The sequence below is a fragment of the Mus pahari genome, chromosome 5 (genome assembly GCF_900095145.1).
Source record: "Mus pahari chromosome 5, PAHARI_EIJ_v1.1, whole genome shotgun sequence".
NCBI lineage: Eukaryota > Metazoa > Chordata > Mammalia > Rodentia > Muridae > Mus > Mus pahari.
The window spans coordinates 160383820-160402675 of record NC_034594.1 but is presented as its reverse complement, the minus strand read 5'-3'; the positions used below and the strand labels follow the sequence as shown (position 1 = coordinate 160402675).

At 40.4% G+C, this 18856-nt stretch overlaps 1 protein-coding gene across 1 annotated transcript in view; it reads right to left on the bottom strand.

Moving 5' to 3' along the window:
- The window catches only part of Ush2a (usherin), a 678886-nt gene that overhangs the window by 511726 nt on the left and 148304 nt on the right, over positions 1–18856 (bottom strand). The window contains exons 14-15 of the mRNA XM_021198607.1: positions 9404–9567; positions 3759–3917 (exon numbers count right to left, since the gene is read on the bottom strand). Of these exons, the coding sequence (XP_021054266.1) occupies positions 3759–3917; positions 9404–9567 (323 nt within the window). The remainder of the gene's footprint in view (positions 1–3758; positions 3918–9403; positions 9568–18856) is intronic.

Sequence of the window (18856 nt, the reverse complement as noted above, 5' to 3'; positions counted from 1 at the left end):
CTCAAATATACTACACTCCTATCTCCATATCTTTAACAAAATACCTGCATCCAACAGATGAGAAAAACACTTGTGATATTTGTGTTAATACTCTGCCATGCAGAAAACATTAAATGTCCTTACCCATCTATCTTTCACTGGATACCAAGGGTAATTTTTGTTGGGATACTATTTTTGTACACCATGTGAAGGTGTGTCTCTGTTCTTCCTCACTTGCCTAAAACATTCTCTGATTGGCTTTAATAATAAAAACCCGAGCTCCTCTCCCCCTTCTCCCTAGGCAGGAAAGAGAAGGCAGAGCTTCTGAGAAGAGATAGGAACTCTAGGAAAGAACCAGACAAGGAGAGTCAGATGCAGAGAACTGAGGTAACGGGCACTTGGCAAATGTGGATGACTACAGAGGTGTTAATTAAGTTATATGAACTAGTAGAGAATAAGCTAAGCTAATGCTAAAGTTTTCATAAATAATAAAATGTCTTGGTGTCATTATTGGGAGCTGGCAGTGGAGACAGTTCAACAGTAGATTCCTTACCATGTTCACTCTATATAATTATGTGTAGATTTCAATATGTCTGTGTATGTGTCTTGGTATGTGCATATGATGGTAGCATATGATGGTAGCTGCCTGGGGAATTCCTACGTACTCAGATACCCTGGAACAGGAGTTGTAAGTGGTTGTGATCCACCAACACGGGTCCCAGGGAAATAAACGTAGATCCTATGCAAATGCATTACACTCTCTCAAACACTGAACTACTACTGCTCCAGCTCTGTAGTTAGGTGTAAGTTTGTTCTACTGTAGTTCAAATCTAGGACTTGAGGAAGTGCACCTACCAGGCAGACATTCTGCCATAGAGCTATATTCTCAACCCCTTACTCCATTCCTGGCATTGAATATACAGTTCACCAGCAAGGATGGTGAATTTCAGTTTTAGATTCCATCTCTCTATTATGTCTGGTGCTCCTTTGTTTTATATATATATATATATATCTTCCTAAGGCTGACCTAGGGGTTCCACAGAGTAAGTTGGCTAATGTTTGACATACTGGTAAGCTCTAGGTTGGTCAAAGAGACCAAATGAGTACATATTAGGCCTCTGTATACACACACACACATATATATATATATATATATATATATATATATATATATATATATATAACCAACACACACATAATGTATATAAACATATGCACACAGCATAAACTAACTCTCAAAAAATAGAAACAAAAAAATCATATATATATATATATATAACCAACACACACATAATGTATATAAACATATGCACACAGCATAAACTAACTCTCAAAAAATAGAAACAAAAAAATCTATGAAAAATAAAATATAAAACCAAAGAGCTAACTCAATTACAAACTCTATTGGCAGCATTTGGGTGTCTATCAGTTACATTTTATTTAGGAAGTCACTGAATATACTATAATTCAGTTACTACTAGTATTCAGAAACTTTCAAATTATCTCATGTAATGAGTGTAGCTGGTGGTTGATTTTAATGTCAACTAATACAGTGTGTTATTACCAAAGAGAAGTCATTCAAAAGCTTTAAAGATCGTAATATCTCTATAGGTGTATGAGGATGACAAGAAAATACTGCCCAAGACATCCCACAGGACTCTAGGCTAGCCAGAGGAAGTTTCTATAGTAATGAAGAATTCTATAATGGCCTGAACTAAATGATCAAACTTACTTAGAAGACAACACTATTAATTTTCTTTGAAAAGTTCAGTGATTCTCCACCTACAATTCTAACTGCCTTCATTTAGCCCACAGATTCCTGCTCATTCAGCTGAAGAGAAACAGTGTTTCCTTTCCACGTTATTCATGCTACCCTGGCACTGACGCTGGCGCAATAAACACCCGGGTATTATTAGAAAGCTGGGAAGTTCTGACCGGACTCACGGATTGTCCCCACTGCTCAAAAGCCATCATGCAGCTAACTTTCACATCATTAATTATGGGTGGGGGGGCTTGTCAACAAATGCCAGATGTGGCATTTTTAGCGCAGAGTAAGGTTTTGGAAAATAGCACTTCATTTAATAGGATTACAGAAATGTCTGATTAGCGAATGAGTGGATATTTACTATGCAAGAAATCATTGTTTGGATTCCGTTAGTACAATCATGTAAAAAAACCATGATGCTGTGTTCCTATATACCATTTTTATCAAACAGATTGCAGTATGCTACTATGAGAAGAAACACAGACTGAATGAACCACTGATGGGCTCAAATTTACTTCAAAGCTGCTCGGGAAATAGAGCCAGTGCAGCTGCATCTTCAGAGGTAATTCAACCAGTGGTCCTGTCAAGTCAGAAACCATTTTCAATATTTTTATAACTCCCCTCTTCCTCTGTCACAAAAGTTGAAGTTTCAGAACACCTGGGTCCTGCTGACTTTTGGAAGAAAATAGACATTTTAGTAGCAGGTTTTTTGGATGCTTTGCCAACGTGGCAGATGCAGGCAGATGTTTGCTTCCCATCCCAATCTGTATCATGGAGTTTAGAATTTCCATTAACGTCACGGAAGGCTAGAAACTGGAAGGGGTATGTAGAGTAAAGGCAAAGTTGAAGGGCACGAAGGGGCAAGTCATTTGCAACAGATTTGGAATGGCATCTGCTGATGTAATGGATAAAGTGTCTGTCATGTAGTCGGGAGCTTTGAGGTCAGCTGGTATGGTAAACTCAAAGTTTAGCCCCTTAACTTAGATTTACACGCATTTTAAGGCTGGTTATCCATGCTACATATAAAGTGGAGGCCATGTGAGATGGCCCAGCAGGTAAAAATTCTTGCTCAGCTGTTTCTGTCCATTGGTTGGGTGCAAATTACTGCATTTGACTCTTTCAGCTGCTCCTTGGGTCTTTCGCAGTCATAATAGACCCCATGACAGATGGGTCTGTGTTCATTCAGAGATGATGTTACTAACCCTCAAGAGACTGGAGGCCCTGGGGAGTTTAGAGATCAGGTGGAGTGGGGAGTAGAGATATCCATGTGGAGACAGGGTAAGGTGGGGAGGAGGTGTGGGATGTGGAGCAGTCGAAGGGTGGATGGGGAGGGGCAAGGAATGGACTATGGAGTGTAAAAAATGGAACATAACATAGTTGTAAACTGAAACATAACAATTCATATGCTTTCATACCTTTTCATTTCTTCAGCCACAATGCCACAGTTTTCCTTTATTGATTTGCATAGATATATTTTTCATAGCCTCTAGCATATTTAACAGTGTACCAGGTTTTGATTATGCTCTATAGATACCACACTGCAAGACTGTTGAATGTCACAGAATTTCCAACATTTAAAGACTACAAACCATATAGGTATGGACATAGGATTTTTTATCTTCATTTACAGCTTTCAATTTGAGAGAAAAGGTCCATGGCAAGTATGATGACTGCAGTGATTATTAATATGAATGAAAGATATCTATATATTTTAACAATCTGCTGTGTGCCAGAGGCTGTACCCTTGAGCCAATACCAACACTCTGAAGCTCACGAGTGGTTCAGGCTTCATGTACCAATCCTGCTGGGTTGAGCCACTGCTCTCCTCTCGGAGATTTTGGTAATCATCTTATCAAACATAAAGCATCATAGTTTCATAGTATACTTGCTTCCTTGTGAGATTTGTCATTCTTCCTGCCTGAGATGCTCTTTGTTTACCCTCACTATCAGGGAATTTAACTTGTATTTATTCTTAGAATATTGCATATTTCCATCACCAAATCCTAGAACTTACAGTACGGATGTTGATCTTCGGTTGTGTAGATCTCAGAGCCATCCCTGAACAGAGTGTATGTAAGCCACTGGGCATTGGGGAACTCAGGTGGACTCCAGGAGACATTAATGGCAGAAGAACTTTGAACCCATCCTCTGGGTGGAGGTTGCTGGGATGGAGCTAAATTACAACAGAGAGAGCATTTATTTACAAAAGCAATCGATAAACACACTAGGAGGCTGAAGTGAGATACACAGCCGAGCAGCCCTTCTGATTCAGGGACACTTTTTTCAAGATGACATGTGGTTTACCAAGACATTAATAAACAAGGATATGCATCACCAATTCTTTAAGACAAAGCTTTTTATCCTACAAGCATAAAATACACTTGTGGGGCAGAGAAGCTGACAGAAATAGGGTTAAGGGAGAAACCCTGAATGTTTAAACATCCCTGCACCTTAGTTTAAAAAATGTAACTCAAGGATTCATCACGTTTATTTTTCCATTGAATTTAAAAATTGGCAGATTCCCTTGAAATTTGACATTAAATTAAATATTTGAATTTGAATTTGAATTTAAATTATAGCAATTCTTTGACTCTGAAGATGGAACTTTCCATTCTACTAAACATAAGTTCTTATTTTACTTTGAAGGGCATATTTTCAAGGACTGTGTTGCTGACATAAAAAGATATGGATGTCAAAACCTAAACATTGTCAATTAAATGTGAATCCTTATGTGACTTGACCAATACTTGTGAAAAGTGCTTTTGTGTTTAGATTGCTTTCTCTGCATATAGGACGCTCATCCAAGCTCAGCACAATATAGAAATGAAGTCAAGAAACCCTATATTTTGCCATTGGTGATTTTCCTCTCTTCTACATCAATCTTCCTAATATTTGAGCGTAAGCTTTATTATTCTCCCAGAATACCCAGAAGACACAGAAGAAAAAAGAAATCTGAGAAGGCAGCTACCAAACTCCATCCACTTTGAGCAAGGAGACCTGATATGGCTTCCCACTGAATGAGATAATAGTATGTACCATTGAGTGATCTGACTTTAAACCCACCAGTCCTTTCATCAAGAGGTACTTTCAGGAAAGGTGTAAAGAACTGAGACCATTGAAGTAGCTACAGCGATGTTCTATGAAATGTCTGAAGCTATCTGATGAATCTTTCAGGGTCTCAAGATAAAAAGAGTTATTGCATTCAAAATATGTGCAGCACAGGAAAGAATGATCAGAGCACTGTTCTTCTAAAAGGTTTAGTGACTCAAGTTATGGTAAGAGTAAACTCTTGTTATGTATGAGAGATGTTCTCTAGGCTACTCCGGACCCTAGGGTTTACACTTTCCTAGGAGATTCGCAGGCCCACTGTGGGATCCTATTCCTGACTATGATTTATTGTGACAGAAGTCACAGATTACCGTTACCCAAGGGGAAAATTACCACAGTGAAATCCAAGGGAACCAGGTGGAAGCTGCCTTGAGCTCTCCCCAATAGAGTCAGCGAGGCCATACGTAAACCTCTTAGAATGCATTATGAAAGTGTGTGGTGTAGCTGAGTGTCAGGGCCTGAGTTTCATCGACAAAAGAAGCAACAATGAGAACATAAAAGGTAATGTCAGCCGTGGAAGACCCCTGGAGAAACTCAGTGCCCAGGGGACACAGGGTGCCATGAGGGGCTGTTCACATAACACATGCATCTGGCACATATCAAAGCTGCTAGAAGAAACAGAGAAGCTACACACAAACTCCAGTTTCCATGAGAGTTCCTGTGTCCACATCTACTTTGTTCCGTTCTGAGAAAAGTGAATACTCATAAGTTCTAAGTTCTTAGATGCCAACCAATGTGTAACTTTGAAAATAAGCAGTCATCCTGAAGAGATTGAGCTGGGCGTGGAGAGGCTTATAAGCCAGTGTCGGGTGAACAGAGCTGGGATTTTCAGAGATATGAGGTCATAATTCTTAGAGGAGAACCAACCTCCTTCCATTTTACTAAACCAACATAATTGCAAACTGCATTCTGAAAACTTCCTTGTAGCTAGAGATTAGTGTACCTGTTGCCCTGCATCAACAAAGCTTTTGTTTGCAGTAGGTACAATAATTATAGAAAACCACACAGGTCAAAAATGCAGATTCTCCTTTTTAAAGAATGAACTCACCAGTGTCACAGGGTCCTTCTCTTGGGGAGTCTGATGCTTAAGTCCAAGCCTAGTAATTTTGCTAGGCCCATGAATGTATTCAAATATGAATTGGATGCTGAGCCTTTCTTCATTTACAGTAAGAACATGATCAACCCATCTCTGAGGATCATCTTGAGGAGAAAGTGTGCACACGCGCGTGTGTGTGTGTGTGTGTGTGTGTGTGTGTGTGATATTAGCTTCTGTGTGTGAACATGTTTATAAGAATATGTGTGCACTATTATAAATACTCAATAAATAGCACCCCTTTGATCATATATATATATATATATATATATATATATATATATATATATATATATATATATCTCAAGACTTTCACAAGTATATTAATTCCCAAAATATTAAAACTGCTTCGGCAACAGGACTTGAGATCACAACCTTTCTGCCTTGTTACCAAGTGTGACAGACAAGCATCACCATGTCTGACTCCAACATGCTTCAGGGATAATCATTCCTTTATAGACATTTGGATACTTGAGATTTTAATACTACATGCAAATTCTAAAGAAGCAAAAGAGAAAATGGGAACCATCAAAGGGCATTTATAGGATGTATTTTAAATGTATTGCTTTAATATGTGGTGTGACTATAACCTGATATAATTCTAGTGACAGAATTTTTGGAAGCCTATGGACAATATAGATAATTATATTTTATTATACAATATACAATTCTATTTTTCAAACATACCAGTGATGGCTGCTAGGAGTTCCATAGATTTTTATGGGAGTTTTATTCAAGTAAAAAAAGAGCCTCAGGATCCTAATGAAGTACAAGACAAGACATTGCTCCTAACTGGGCCTGATTCAGCTATTCCAATGATTGGATGGAAATGAAATATTTGATGAAAAGCCCTCCCTCTTATGGAAGACCCTGTCTTATGAAGAGCCATACTCTCCCTCCCACTAGCTTTGTCTCCTCTAGAAGGTTTGGGGGGGGATTAATAGGGAGCATGCTCTGTGCTCATGGGGCCTGACTGAGGAATTCTACATAGTACTTCTACTAAAATGATTCTCTCTCTCTCCTCTCTCTCTCTCTCTCTCTCTCTCTCTCTCTCTCTTCCCCTCCTTCCTCTCTCATCTCTCCCTTTCCCTCCCTCCTTCCTTCCTTCCTTCCTCTTCCATCTCTCTTTCCTTTCTTTCTTTCTCTTTCCTTTCTTCTTTCTTTCTTTCTTTCTTTCTCTTTCTTTCTTTTGTAGGAAAAAGTAGAAACAAGACAACACTCTGACCCTGAGCTCTGCATTCTGTTGACAGAGAAGAAGCAGATAATGGGATCACGAAAAAATAAAGGGAATCTCTCTCTGTTTGATGATGTTAAAAATAAACTATAAATAATATATGTGTGTATTCATATTTATTTTGTATATAATATTCCTTATAAGCTGGAAGAGCTCTTGGAGGAACCATGAGATGTTGCACCATACATTCATTTTCCTGATTCCTGGGACACTCCCATTAGCTTTACCAGAATTTGGTGAGGGAATGGACTTGCTTCAGGGATGTGGTCCAAAGCTCAAAACTGTGTCAATGAAAAGTGTCAGACATCCTGACACCACTGCAAGCAGCGTGGTGAGCACTCATGCTTGGACTCTCCTTGAGATATCACATACTTTACAGGATATTGGTCTCATATCCCTTCTGGTTGCAGCATTCCTAAATCTCTGTTTTCATAAAGTTATAAAAAAATGTTTACTTGATTTTATTTTCAGGTTAATATCCCTAAATACAAGTGAACTGTGAGTGGCTCTAAAATATGAATATATGCATTTGCACATATATAGTTTTGTTTAAGTTCACAAATAAAAGTTTAGAACAAGCTATGATTCACTAGGAAGTGACATAAAAACAACCATTTAATCACCAATTTTCTTCTGTCTCTCTGATTTACAGAGGTGACTAGCTCTTGAAAGGATAAATTAAGCAACAGGAAAAAAGAGACATGGACGGGAGAGAAACGGAAAGCCAGAGAGGACATTACTACTTTCATTTTATGCAATCTGCTGCAACCAGAAGTTAGATCCCAGGGCGCCATGGGCACTTCCTGTCCAGAGAGGGCCTTACTACTTTTAGTATATACAATCCTGCTACAACTGGAATTCAGATCCCAGGACTCAATCCCTGTCTCACTCCCAACTAGTCACAAATGTCATCAGTATGTTTCCAGGAAATAGGAAATAACATCATGGTGATAATTCCATAGTGATAACCAATGTGAGGGACACCACGAGCCACTTAGAATTTCCAGGAAAACCTCCAGACTACCTGTTACGCTTAGGCAAACAGCTCCCGGTTTTAATAACAGCTACCACACTAATGTCCGTCAGTCACCTCTCATTCCTGTGACACTGGCTGTTCTCACTGGCTTTTATGAGCATAGAAAAGCAAGTTATGGTGCCCACTATTCCCAGGTCTCTCCACCTTCCTGTTTTCCCCATCTGTTGTCCTTTTCTACCCTTCCCCAAATCCTTTAAATATAGAAAGTGGAGTTCCATGTAAGTCATTGTTCCAGAGAAACAAACTGGCTGAGACATCATCATGCAGGGAATTTCCTAGTATTTTGACTCTTGACAAACCAACAATTGCACAAGGACAATATGCACTGCACAGCACAGCATGCTGTGGATGGCCACTATCATATGTTACCAGGAGCCATTGTTTAGGAATTCTGGGAAAGTATGGTTATATAGTCTTAGAGGAAACACAGAAGTTTATATATGACTATGACTAGATAGCATATTTATAAAGTCGTGACTATATAATATAGCTATAAAGTGAAGGACTGCAGGTGACCTTCAGTGGTCAATTTGGGACACTGCAGAGTGCTACAAAGTCAAAAGACACTAAAATGTCATATTTGTAGAAAATAATTAAAATTATAAATGTGTGATGCAGACTCATGACTAATATTAGGAAGAAAGTAGCAAGAACAGAATATCAATTAAAGAGCTCAGTATGCTGTGAAAATAATAACTATTAAATTATAATGTTAATAAAACATTAGAAAATGTTCATAAAACTGATCATAGAAGAACATGAAATGCATAATAAATAACAAATCTATTTGTTATAGTGAATTACATGGAAATACGTTGGTAAACTAGGGTGAATGATTATTTTTGTTTAAATAGAAACATCATGATTTTAACAGTAAATGTTGATATTCTGAAAGAAAAAAGCCTCCCTGTCTGGAGAAAACTAGAATTGTTTTTCTCCTTTGTTAGTGACTTTATTCCAACAAACTGCTGCCAATGTTTTACTACCAGAATACTCACCTAAGAAATGTTAATTCTTTAGTTAGGGAGAAGCTCACAGATTCCCTTTAGTGCAGTTAACAGACCTGCCTTAGTTTAATTCTTCATACTCTGCCCACATCTTTTAAATGACTTCTAATGGCAGAAAGCATTGAGATCTTCCTCCCAGGTCCCGGTGACTCACATGCTGGCAATGGGCCAGTGGACTTACTTTTGCTGCAGCCTAATACATTGTTGACGTCCAAGTGGCTTGCACCAGGAACACAAATGTCACATTTTGAACCAGTGACAAACTCTTTGCAGAAACACTGGCCTGTGACTGCATCGCAAGTTCCGTTCGAGGCTCCTGCTACATGACAGCGACAAGGCCGGCATCTGAAGACACAGATGGAGAGTCAGAAGAGTGCTTTAGTTAATAATTCATATGACATGTCATACCTATCAATAACATTGTGGTTGAACACAGCTTGCTTTTGCCAACGCATTGGAAAGGATGCTTGAACCGCACAAGCACACGGTAAAACAATACAGAACAGATCTTTATCAAAATGTTGCCCACACTTAGATCCATGGGAAGATTTTGTTGTTGATGCTCATGGATTAATGGCCTAAGATGAGGCCTAGGGAGATGGCTCAGTTGGTAAAGAATTTGACAAGGAGCAAGCATGGGAACTTGAGCTTGGATCCCCAATGCCCATGTGAAAAGCAGACTAGGTGGCAAGTGTTGGTTAGGCTATTAGCATTCAACTATGGGGACAGAAAGGTCTTTGTGTGTTTGTCACACAGGAAGTCTAGAAGAATTGGTGAACTCAAGTTTCAATGTGAGATTTGATCTCAGAATGTAACGTAGAGAGTAACTAGGAGAGTTGTACACATGCCTCTATACATAGACAGACAGACAGACAGGCAGGCATGCATGCATGTATACACACACACACACACACACACACACACACACACACACACACACACACACAGGTGTGAATTACACTTTAGCCAGGCATGATGGTAGACTCCTGCAATCCCAGAATGTGTGAGTCAAAGGGAGGACTTTCAAGAGGAGTTCCTAGCGACATGGTGACTTTGGTAGTAGTCTGAGCTACATGAAGCTTTGTCTAAACGACCCCTCCCAACAGCTTTTATATGTCATGAAGCATTGTCACCATTGACCTTAATACTATGAACTATGTAGTACAATGAAAATTGTGTTTACTTACAAGCTTTGCTGTCAGCTAAATGTTTAAATTAGGTACTCACAGAAGTACTTTTAATTTAAATATCCAGTTACAGCAAAGTAACTAAGAATGAGCCACTGCTCTCCCTAAAACTCTTCAAATTCTATATTTAGTTCTATAAAGGCTAAATTTTGCTGACATATTTAGATAGATTATAATTATTGCGGGTGCTTTGTATGGGTTGCATTTATATTCTGGGCACTGATTTGGTTTCAGTTATTGCTTGTTTCTGTGATAAAAATGCCCGATTGTCCTATAACATTAGCCCCTTTGCAGAGATCGGGGTAACTGCCTTTTCTCCAGGCTCATATGGGTAAATGATGGTTAGTGCTAATTGTCCTGTTGTCAGAATCTGGAATCTCTTGGGAGATGGGCCAACAATATCACCTTAAAAGAGAAGCAGTTGAATCTGGCCCCCAGTTGAAGGGGATTGTTCATCATGACTAGGAAGTCAAGATGCAAGATCGTAAAGCGGGAAGTCATACCACAACACATCTAGAAAGCAGATGCTTGCTGCTGCCCAGCTGTTTCTCCATTACGAACTCAGGATCCCACCTAGGGAATGGTGCCACCCACAACAGGCAGGCCTTCCCGTCTCAAGGAACACATCAGCACAATCTGCATAGTCCCATCTCCCAGGAGATATCAGATTCTGTCAGCGGGACAATTAGCATTAACCATCATTTACCCAGATAAGACTGGAGAAATGACAGTTCCCCAGATCTCTGTGAAGACACGAAGGTTATGGGACAATGCGGGATTTTCAGTGCAACCCACAAGCTCTTAGACCTAGAGTCATCTGCAATATTGGCGGTACTAGCTTTCAGCAGTGAGAGAGAGGGGAGGCTTCATTCTGTTCAGGGTGAATAGTTTGTGTGCATGGTTTCCCTGTGGCAATTCCTTAGGCTAAGCAGTCTGGGCATTATAAAGATGAGAGATGGAAAAGCGGCTCATGAAGACTGTTTCGCAGGGACTTCCCATGTGGTACATTGAAAGCATGCTAAATAGATTCCTTTGTTTATTCTATAGAGGAACTGGTGGACATGGTGACTTCACCCTACTGCAAATTTTATGGTGTGATCTCTTGGGTAATCATTCAACACCCTAAAAAAAGACTGATAAAAGCTAAAGCTGCAAAATAAGCTGAAAATTTGTTTAATGGACGAATCCACCATGGGGAATAAAATACGTTTTCTCCTGAAAGCAACACTACCATAGTTGCCCTTTTCATGGTTCTGATAAAAGGACTTTCTCCCTACAAACAACACTGATGGTCTTTATCTGGACATGTGCACTAGAATTTCATCCCCAATTCATGTGTGTTTTTTTTTTCAGACAAAGTATTAGAAATGAAAAAATTATACACTGGAATTAAAACAGAATCATAGACGCAAAGAGATGCCAGATTTGTTCTTAGTTCATTATGTGATGAACAACACTCAGAGTATGTTGTTTGTAGGCTTCAGTATAGTACTCGTGGCCTGAGCGGTAAGAGGCAGCTCTCCCCGCCTGACTCTTCCTATACATAAATATTACTTTCTATACATACCACTCATAAGTAAGTGTCTCTTGAGTGTTTCAGCCTTTATTGCCATGCACTCGGGGGACAATCACACTTACTTTACATACAGTGCAGTTAGAGTAATGGCTTGCAGTGTGTAACATAATTCCATCCCTTGATGATGCTCCATTTCCTTCCAGCTGACTGCTATCCACACAGCTCAGAGTTGGCTGTGTCAATATCCGTGGGATATTAAGTTCCAAATCCAAATGGAATAAATAAATCACTTCTTAGGAAAGCAAGCAATGTTTTGAGTAATTAAATGAATCTATTCCTGGTTTTATTGTCTCCTCTTCCAGCCACTGTTGTATCAAACATATCCAACTTGTTATAATTGCTTAGTTTCAGTTAGTGAGAATTTTCCTTAAGTGAAGTTCATCAGAGCAGATTTCTAGAATATTACAGTTTGCTTCCAGCCCAAAGGACACAGAGGATAATGCTGTAATTAAGGCTTAAATGAAATGATTCCTATAAATTTCTCAGCCACTCAAATACAATTTCAAACATTTCAAAGACTCTTTAGCAAATAAGCCACAAGTTTGAGAGCAGTTTTTCTAATGCCCCTCCTTGGAGTATCAACCAAATGAAATATAATTCACATTTATTAAAACAAAATTAGACACAATAAAGGAGAAGACATCCTAGGCTTTGAAAAGAAGCAACAAACTAAGATGAATTGTGATATTGATTTTGCCAGGATAAATGGTTTTCGTAATATTAATATAAAGAAACCTTTATTGCACAGACTCTCCTGGCACAGCCCGAGCTGCTCCCGCAATCTGTTTAAAATCTTCATTTTTCATCCTTATGGGAAAACCTCAGTTGCTAAATGGATTTCATAAAGAGTAATCTGTCAAGATTTATATAGATAAACAATTTGTGATGTTTATTGACCAGTTCATTATGATAAACAAAACAGGAGGGGGGCTCTGTTCCTGTCTGCCAGCACATGGCTGCTATTCTGTTACCCCCCTCTGCAAATCACTGTTTACCAGGTACACTGAGGGGATAATTGTCTTCTGTCTCTTAAATGACAAATCTCCTATATTGTGCTTTCCTGGGGGTTTCTTTTAGTTATACAAATAGCATGCTAATTATTGTTATTGAAGAAACATTACTCATAATGAAGATCTTGTGCTTCAGGAGTCAGGATATTGCTGGGAAGTTCGTCTGAAGGGATACAGGGAGACAAATCACCCGTTTTTGGCTGGGGACCTCAACTCACAAGTCCATGAAAGTGACTGACATAAGAAGTGACTTAAGTACCCTTCACTGAGACCCAGTTATGTTCTTGGGTAGGAATTCGCACTGAAAACATAATGAGTGTTAGAGCTGCTCCTGTCCTCAAGGATTGCATGGGCAACTGTGAAGGAAAAAATGAGAGTAGAAGCTGATAGTTAAGGATGCATGCAGTGTGTGTGTGTGTGTGTGTGTGTGTGTGTGTGTGCATGTGTGTGTGTGTGTGGCACAGGATCAAGAACAAGTATGGGCAAGGCCTAGGGAGAGCAACAACTGAACATCTGCAATCTGAAAATGCAAAGACTGAAATGTTGTGAAATCTAAAACTTTTCATAATGATTTCCACAATGTCCACAATGTCTCAAATGGAAAATTCCACATCTCATATGATGGGTCACAATCAGAATACAGGGGCATTTGATATATAGCACTGAGTCCATTTAGACTTTGTAGATGTGTGTGTGTGTGTGTGTGTGTGTGTGTGTGTGTTTGTGTGTGTGTGAGAGAGAGAGAGAGAGAGAGAGAGACAGAGAGACAGAGAGACAGAGAGACAGAGAGACAGAGACAGAGACAGAGACAGAAACATGCATGGATGTTAGTGTCTATGGTTGTACAAATCCATGTATATGCATGCAGAAGTTAGAGAAACAAGCCAATCCTCCTCTACCACTCTCTGCCTTATTCCTTTGAGATGGGGTTTTTCATTGAACTGGAAGCTTGTCATCTTTCTCCAGTCTGGCTGGCCAGGCAGCTTACAGGATCTGCCTATGTCTGCCCCAAATATTGCAATTACAGCCCTGTGCTGCCATGTGCAAACTTTTATATGGGAGCAGAGGAACTATAACATGGGTCTGAATGCTTGCACCGTGTCATGGTTGTTTTTCAGACAACTGGACACAAGCCTAAATCATTTGGGAAGAAGAAACATCAATTGAGGAAATGTCCCCATCAGATTCGCCTGTGTAAGTCTGTGGGACAATTTTGATGAATAAGTGATGTGTGTGTGTGTGTGTGTGTGTGTGTGTGTGTGTGTGTGTGTGTGTGTGTGTGTGGTGCAGATCACTGTAGGAGGTGCCAGTCCTGGTCAGAGAGCCCTGAGATCACAGTGGAAAGTGCCAGCCTTGGCCAGGTAGCTCTGGGTTTTTAAGAAAGTAAGCACTGCTTATAAGCCAGTAAGCAGAGTTTCTTCATGGCCTCTGTTCCAGGTTCCTGCCTCCTTCCTGGTTCCTGCCCTGACTTCCCCTGATGGCAGACTATAATTTGAGAGGTGAAATAAAACTTCTCCATCCCCGTTTGCTCTTGGTCATGGTGTTTCTCATATTAGAAACAGAAAGCTAAGTCAGATGTACCACAAGCACTCTGACCCACTGAGATGTCTCCCAGGCTTGCAATCAGAATGCTTGGAACATGGATCAGCATGGACAATGGTGACCCACTAAGCTGCACAGGTGAGGAGAAGACATCGGTGGATGGCAGTATTGGGAAATGAGCAAACAGAAAGGGCTTAGAATTGAAAAGTTTTCAGTAAATAACTGGATTATGAGCAAAAGTTTGAAAGAAATGGAACAAAGACTCTAGAGCCATTCCTGGGCTTCTAATTCTCTAACAGAGAGGGTGAGGATATCTTTCAATACAGAGTACAAAGGAGATTCCTAATCGCTGAGGCTTTTCGAATGGTTGACCATGAGGAAAAGAAAATGAGATGCCAAGGCCAATTTCAGGAGCTTGGATAAGCATATTCCACCATCAGCTCAGCACAGGCAGGATACAACACATACTGCTGCATGGTCACACACAGTCAGGACACAACACACACTGCTGTATGGTCACACACAGTCAGGATACAACACACACTGCTGCATGGTCACATACAGTAAGGATACAACACACACTGTTGCATGGTCACACAGTCAGGATATAACACACACTGCTGCATGGTCACACACAATAAGGACACATCATACACTGTTGCATGGTCACACAGTCAGGACACAACACACACTGCTGCACAGGCACACACAGTTAGGATATAACACACACTGTTGCATGCTCACACACCGTCAGGATACAACACACTGTGTATCCTGTGTGTGGTTGAGGTTTTACTGAATGAAGCACCAAGAGAGACTTGGGCTTAGGATGGAACACCAGAAACATCAAACTGTGGATACTAGATGTAAAGACACTTTAGTTTTTGTGAGCCTTGCTAGTTTGGTATAATTGTTCCCTGGGTGACCTCAGTCATGTTTCCTGGCAGCGGAATACTCAGCTGACTCACAGTTGCAGGATGTAGTGGTGCCTAGAGTGTCCTCTGTAGCAGCGTGGGTTTCCGCAGGCTGAGCACTTTTGCCCCTGTGGTAGATATATAGCCTTGCGTTTGCCGCCCAAGCTTCTTAGTTCTCCTTTGTCACAGCCTCCCAGAGCATCTGCACTCTCTTGGAGCTGAAGTTAGATTTGTAGTGGGAGGATATAGGCTGATGTCATGAAGTTACTGTGAGTACAAGGCCATATTGTACAAGGATTGCCAAGGAATAAGCAAGAGTGCTAGCATCTTACCTAGGAGAAGTGAGTGACTCAGATTCAGAAAACCTCCGGGCTTGAAATCAGGAACTCATAAAATAGGCCATGCTAGTGACATGCAACGAAGGCATCTGATCCCAGCAAGAAAGCCTGTTATCTACAGGAAAACGTAACCCCCTGAACTTGTTCTGAACCTGAAGCCAGTGTCTCCTCCTTTGCTGACCCTCCACATCACCATGCAAGTAATTGAGATACAGGAGTGTTTTCAAATGGAAGAGAGATTGCATCTCTTCTCTATGGCTACAGAGGCAGACAAAAGAATAGACAGAAACTCACACGAAGGACACAATCCCTTCCATTGGAGACCATGCCTCTGATGTGCAATGACAACTGCTGAAGGCAAGATGTGCTACTGCAAGAGACAATGGGTCTTTTGAATTCCATATTTTGAAGCAGGTAAGGGGCCATTTACCAGGTGTTCTGAAATTGGAGGTTGAAAGGGGGGTGACTTCATTTCTCATAAAGTTCTATCAGTGCCCATACAGTTCTAATTCTAAGATGCTTAGCGCATTAGAATGTAGAGTCTACCTACAGAGGACAGGCAGTGAATGTTTCAGGTTCTGCACACACCATGCCTTCTATTACAACCCAGTTTTGTCACCATCCTGGGAAATTAGCCAGGAAACAATGTATAGAGAAGGAGCATCACTGTGATCCAATTAGAAATAGGAAGCAGATCACAGTTGAGCCCCTAGTGACAGAAGGGTGACTTTAGCACAGTAGGTTGAAGTATGGCTCCCAACAGTGACCAAGTCCTAAACTGGTAGAACTTGCAATCTATTTCTTTACTTGGTAAGGTCAGTTCTGCAAACATGGTAAAGATCTAGAGATTGTATGCTGACCATAGATGATGGAAGAATATTCAATGTGATCACAGAGTTCTTTATGAAAGAAAGGCAGGGTGGTGATAGAGACAAATAATAAATAAATAAAAACACATAAAACCAAATGACCAAACCTACCACCACCAACAACAAAATACACGTTGAGGAGAGAAGCTCAACTCAGAGAAGGCAGAAAGCTGTACTGCTGCCTTTAGTGAAAGTGTGAATCACAGAACGGAAGGTATGAGGCAATCCCTTGGTCAAGAGCTTGCCTTGCAAACAAGCAAAAGAACCTGTGTCCATTTCCCAGAGGACAAATTATAACCAACAATTTAAAACAAAACAAAACAAATCAAAAGAGTATAACACAGCAGTGGGGATGTTGGACACCCCCGGTGGTCACTGGCCAGCTAGCATAGCCTAACCAGAAGGTTCCAGTGAGAGATACTATCAAATCATCATCAACATCATCGTCATCTTCATCATGATTGTCATCATCATCAACAACTCAAGCAAAGGTTGGAGAAGTGACTCCATTGGTTGAGTGCTTGCTATATTAATGTAAGGGCCTGAGCTTGGGCTTAGTATCCTTCTTGCTACAGTTATGGAAATGTAAACCTGTAAGTCTAGTGCTAGAGGGACAGAGCCAAGGATTCCCAGAGCTATCTGACCAGCTAGCCAAGCTGAATTGGTAATTTCCAGGTTAAGTGGAAAAAAATATCTCTCAAACTATGAGGTATGAAGAGATTGAGGAAAACACCCAGTGCCAATTTCTGCCCTTAACACCCATGTGCACACATAGGAATATAATCCAGCCCCACCCACTAACACACATACACACACAGCAAATACTCTCTCTCCTCTCCTCACCCATTAAAGAATGTCTACGTGTCTATAGGAGGAGTTAAGATGAAGGCAATGGATTTTATCCTGGAGTTTCCAGAGGAAACACAGGTGGCCTGTTGACACCTTGGTTTTAGTCCACTGAAACTAATTTAGGACCTCTGACCTCCAGAATTATAAGATAATAAATCCTTGTTGTTTTAAGACACTGAATTTACAGTAATTTATTATATCCAGGAGCAAGCTAATATACCTGGTCTAGTGGGAAAGAAGAGCTGGACCCTGTCCTGATGCTCAGCTCGGTACCATTCCCAGTTTGTCACATCAAGGACATGGTGCCATTAATAACATACAAAGTCTGGCACTCCTTGAAGAGCGTCCCACAAGCTATATTAGGTAGACTTAATAGATAGATGCTGTAAGCTTATTCAAAAATGACTCTACACTTTTCCTTCTAAGCAGATCCTTTTAAGCAGTGTTCTCCTGTCCATGAAATGCACAGGCTCTTTTCTCACTCTGGAATGTGGTGTGGCCTTGTGACTTCCTTAAAAAAGACAGAATTGGGCAGAAGTGGCGGTCTCCAGCATGAAAATCACAAGCCTTTGTATTCTTTTCTCTTTCTTGAAACTGCCCCTGCCTCATGATCCCGAGAAAGCTGCACTGTGAGCTTGGGTGATTGATTTGGGTCTGTCACCTCTGTACCCTCAGACGGCAGCCACTGACTCACAGGGTCACAGAGAAGCCCGGGTCTATGAAAAACGTGCACCAAGTTTTAGATCTTTACTGCATAAGAGTAGATCTCTTCGCAAGAGAACTGTCTGATTTTATTTGAAGTCACTGATGTGGTTCTCAGAGCAAAGACCCACTGAGACCCATTGGTGATGGGCATCATAAAGACTACCAGACCAAATCTATGACATGGCGTTCACATGGAGGATTTCTGCAGTAAAACCTAAATAATCCCGAGACAGGAAAATATGACCACATGTTTTGTGATATCTAAGTTTTCAAACACCTGAGAAGCCTGGAGTCCTGGTCTTGCTACAGGAACACAATTACAGTTTAACGCAGTTAGTTTAGTAAACTGGCTTCTTGGGGCTTAAAACAAGGTAAACTGAACTAGTGACTCTCAGTGGCTTTAAACACTAAAGAGGAACCAGTATATGTGGGAGCTACATTAAAAAAAATAATGGGAGAGGGGACCAGAGGAACATGAAGTGCCTTAACTCTGGGAAATAATCACTCATAGTCTACTTGAGGGTGACAGCAAGAAGTTCATGTGCCCAGTACAGAGATGAGCCAGATGTGGCTCACTTTGATTTTTTTTCTCTCTTTGTTTTATAGTTAGACAAATGTTATACACATTTCTTGCTTTATTGATT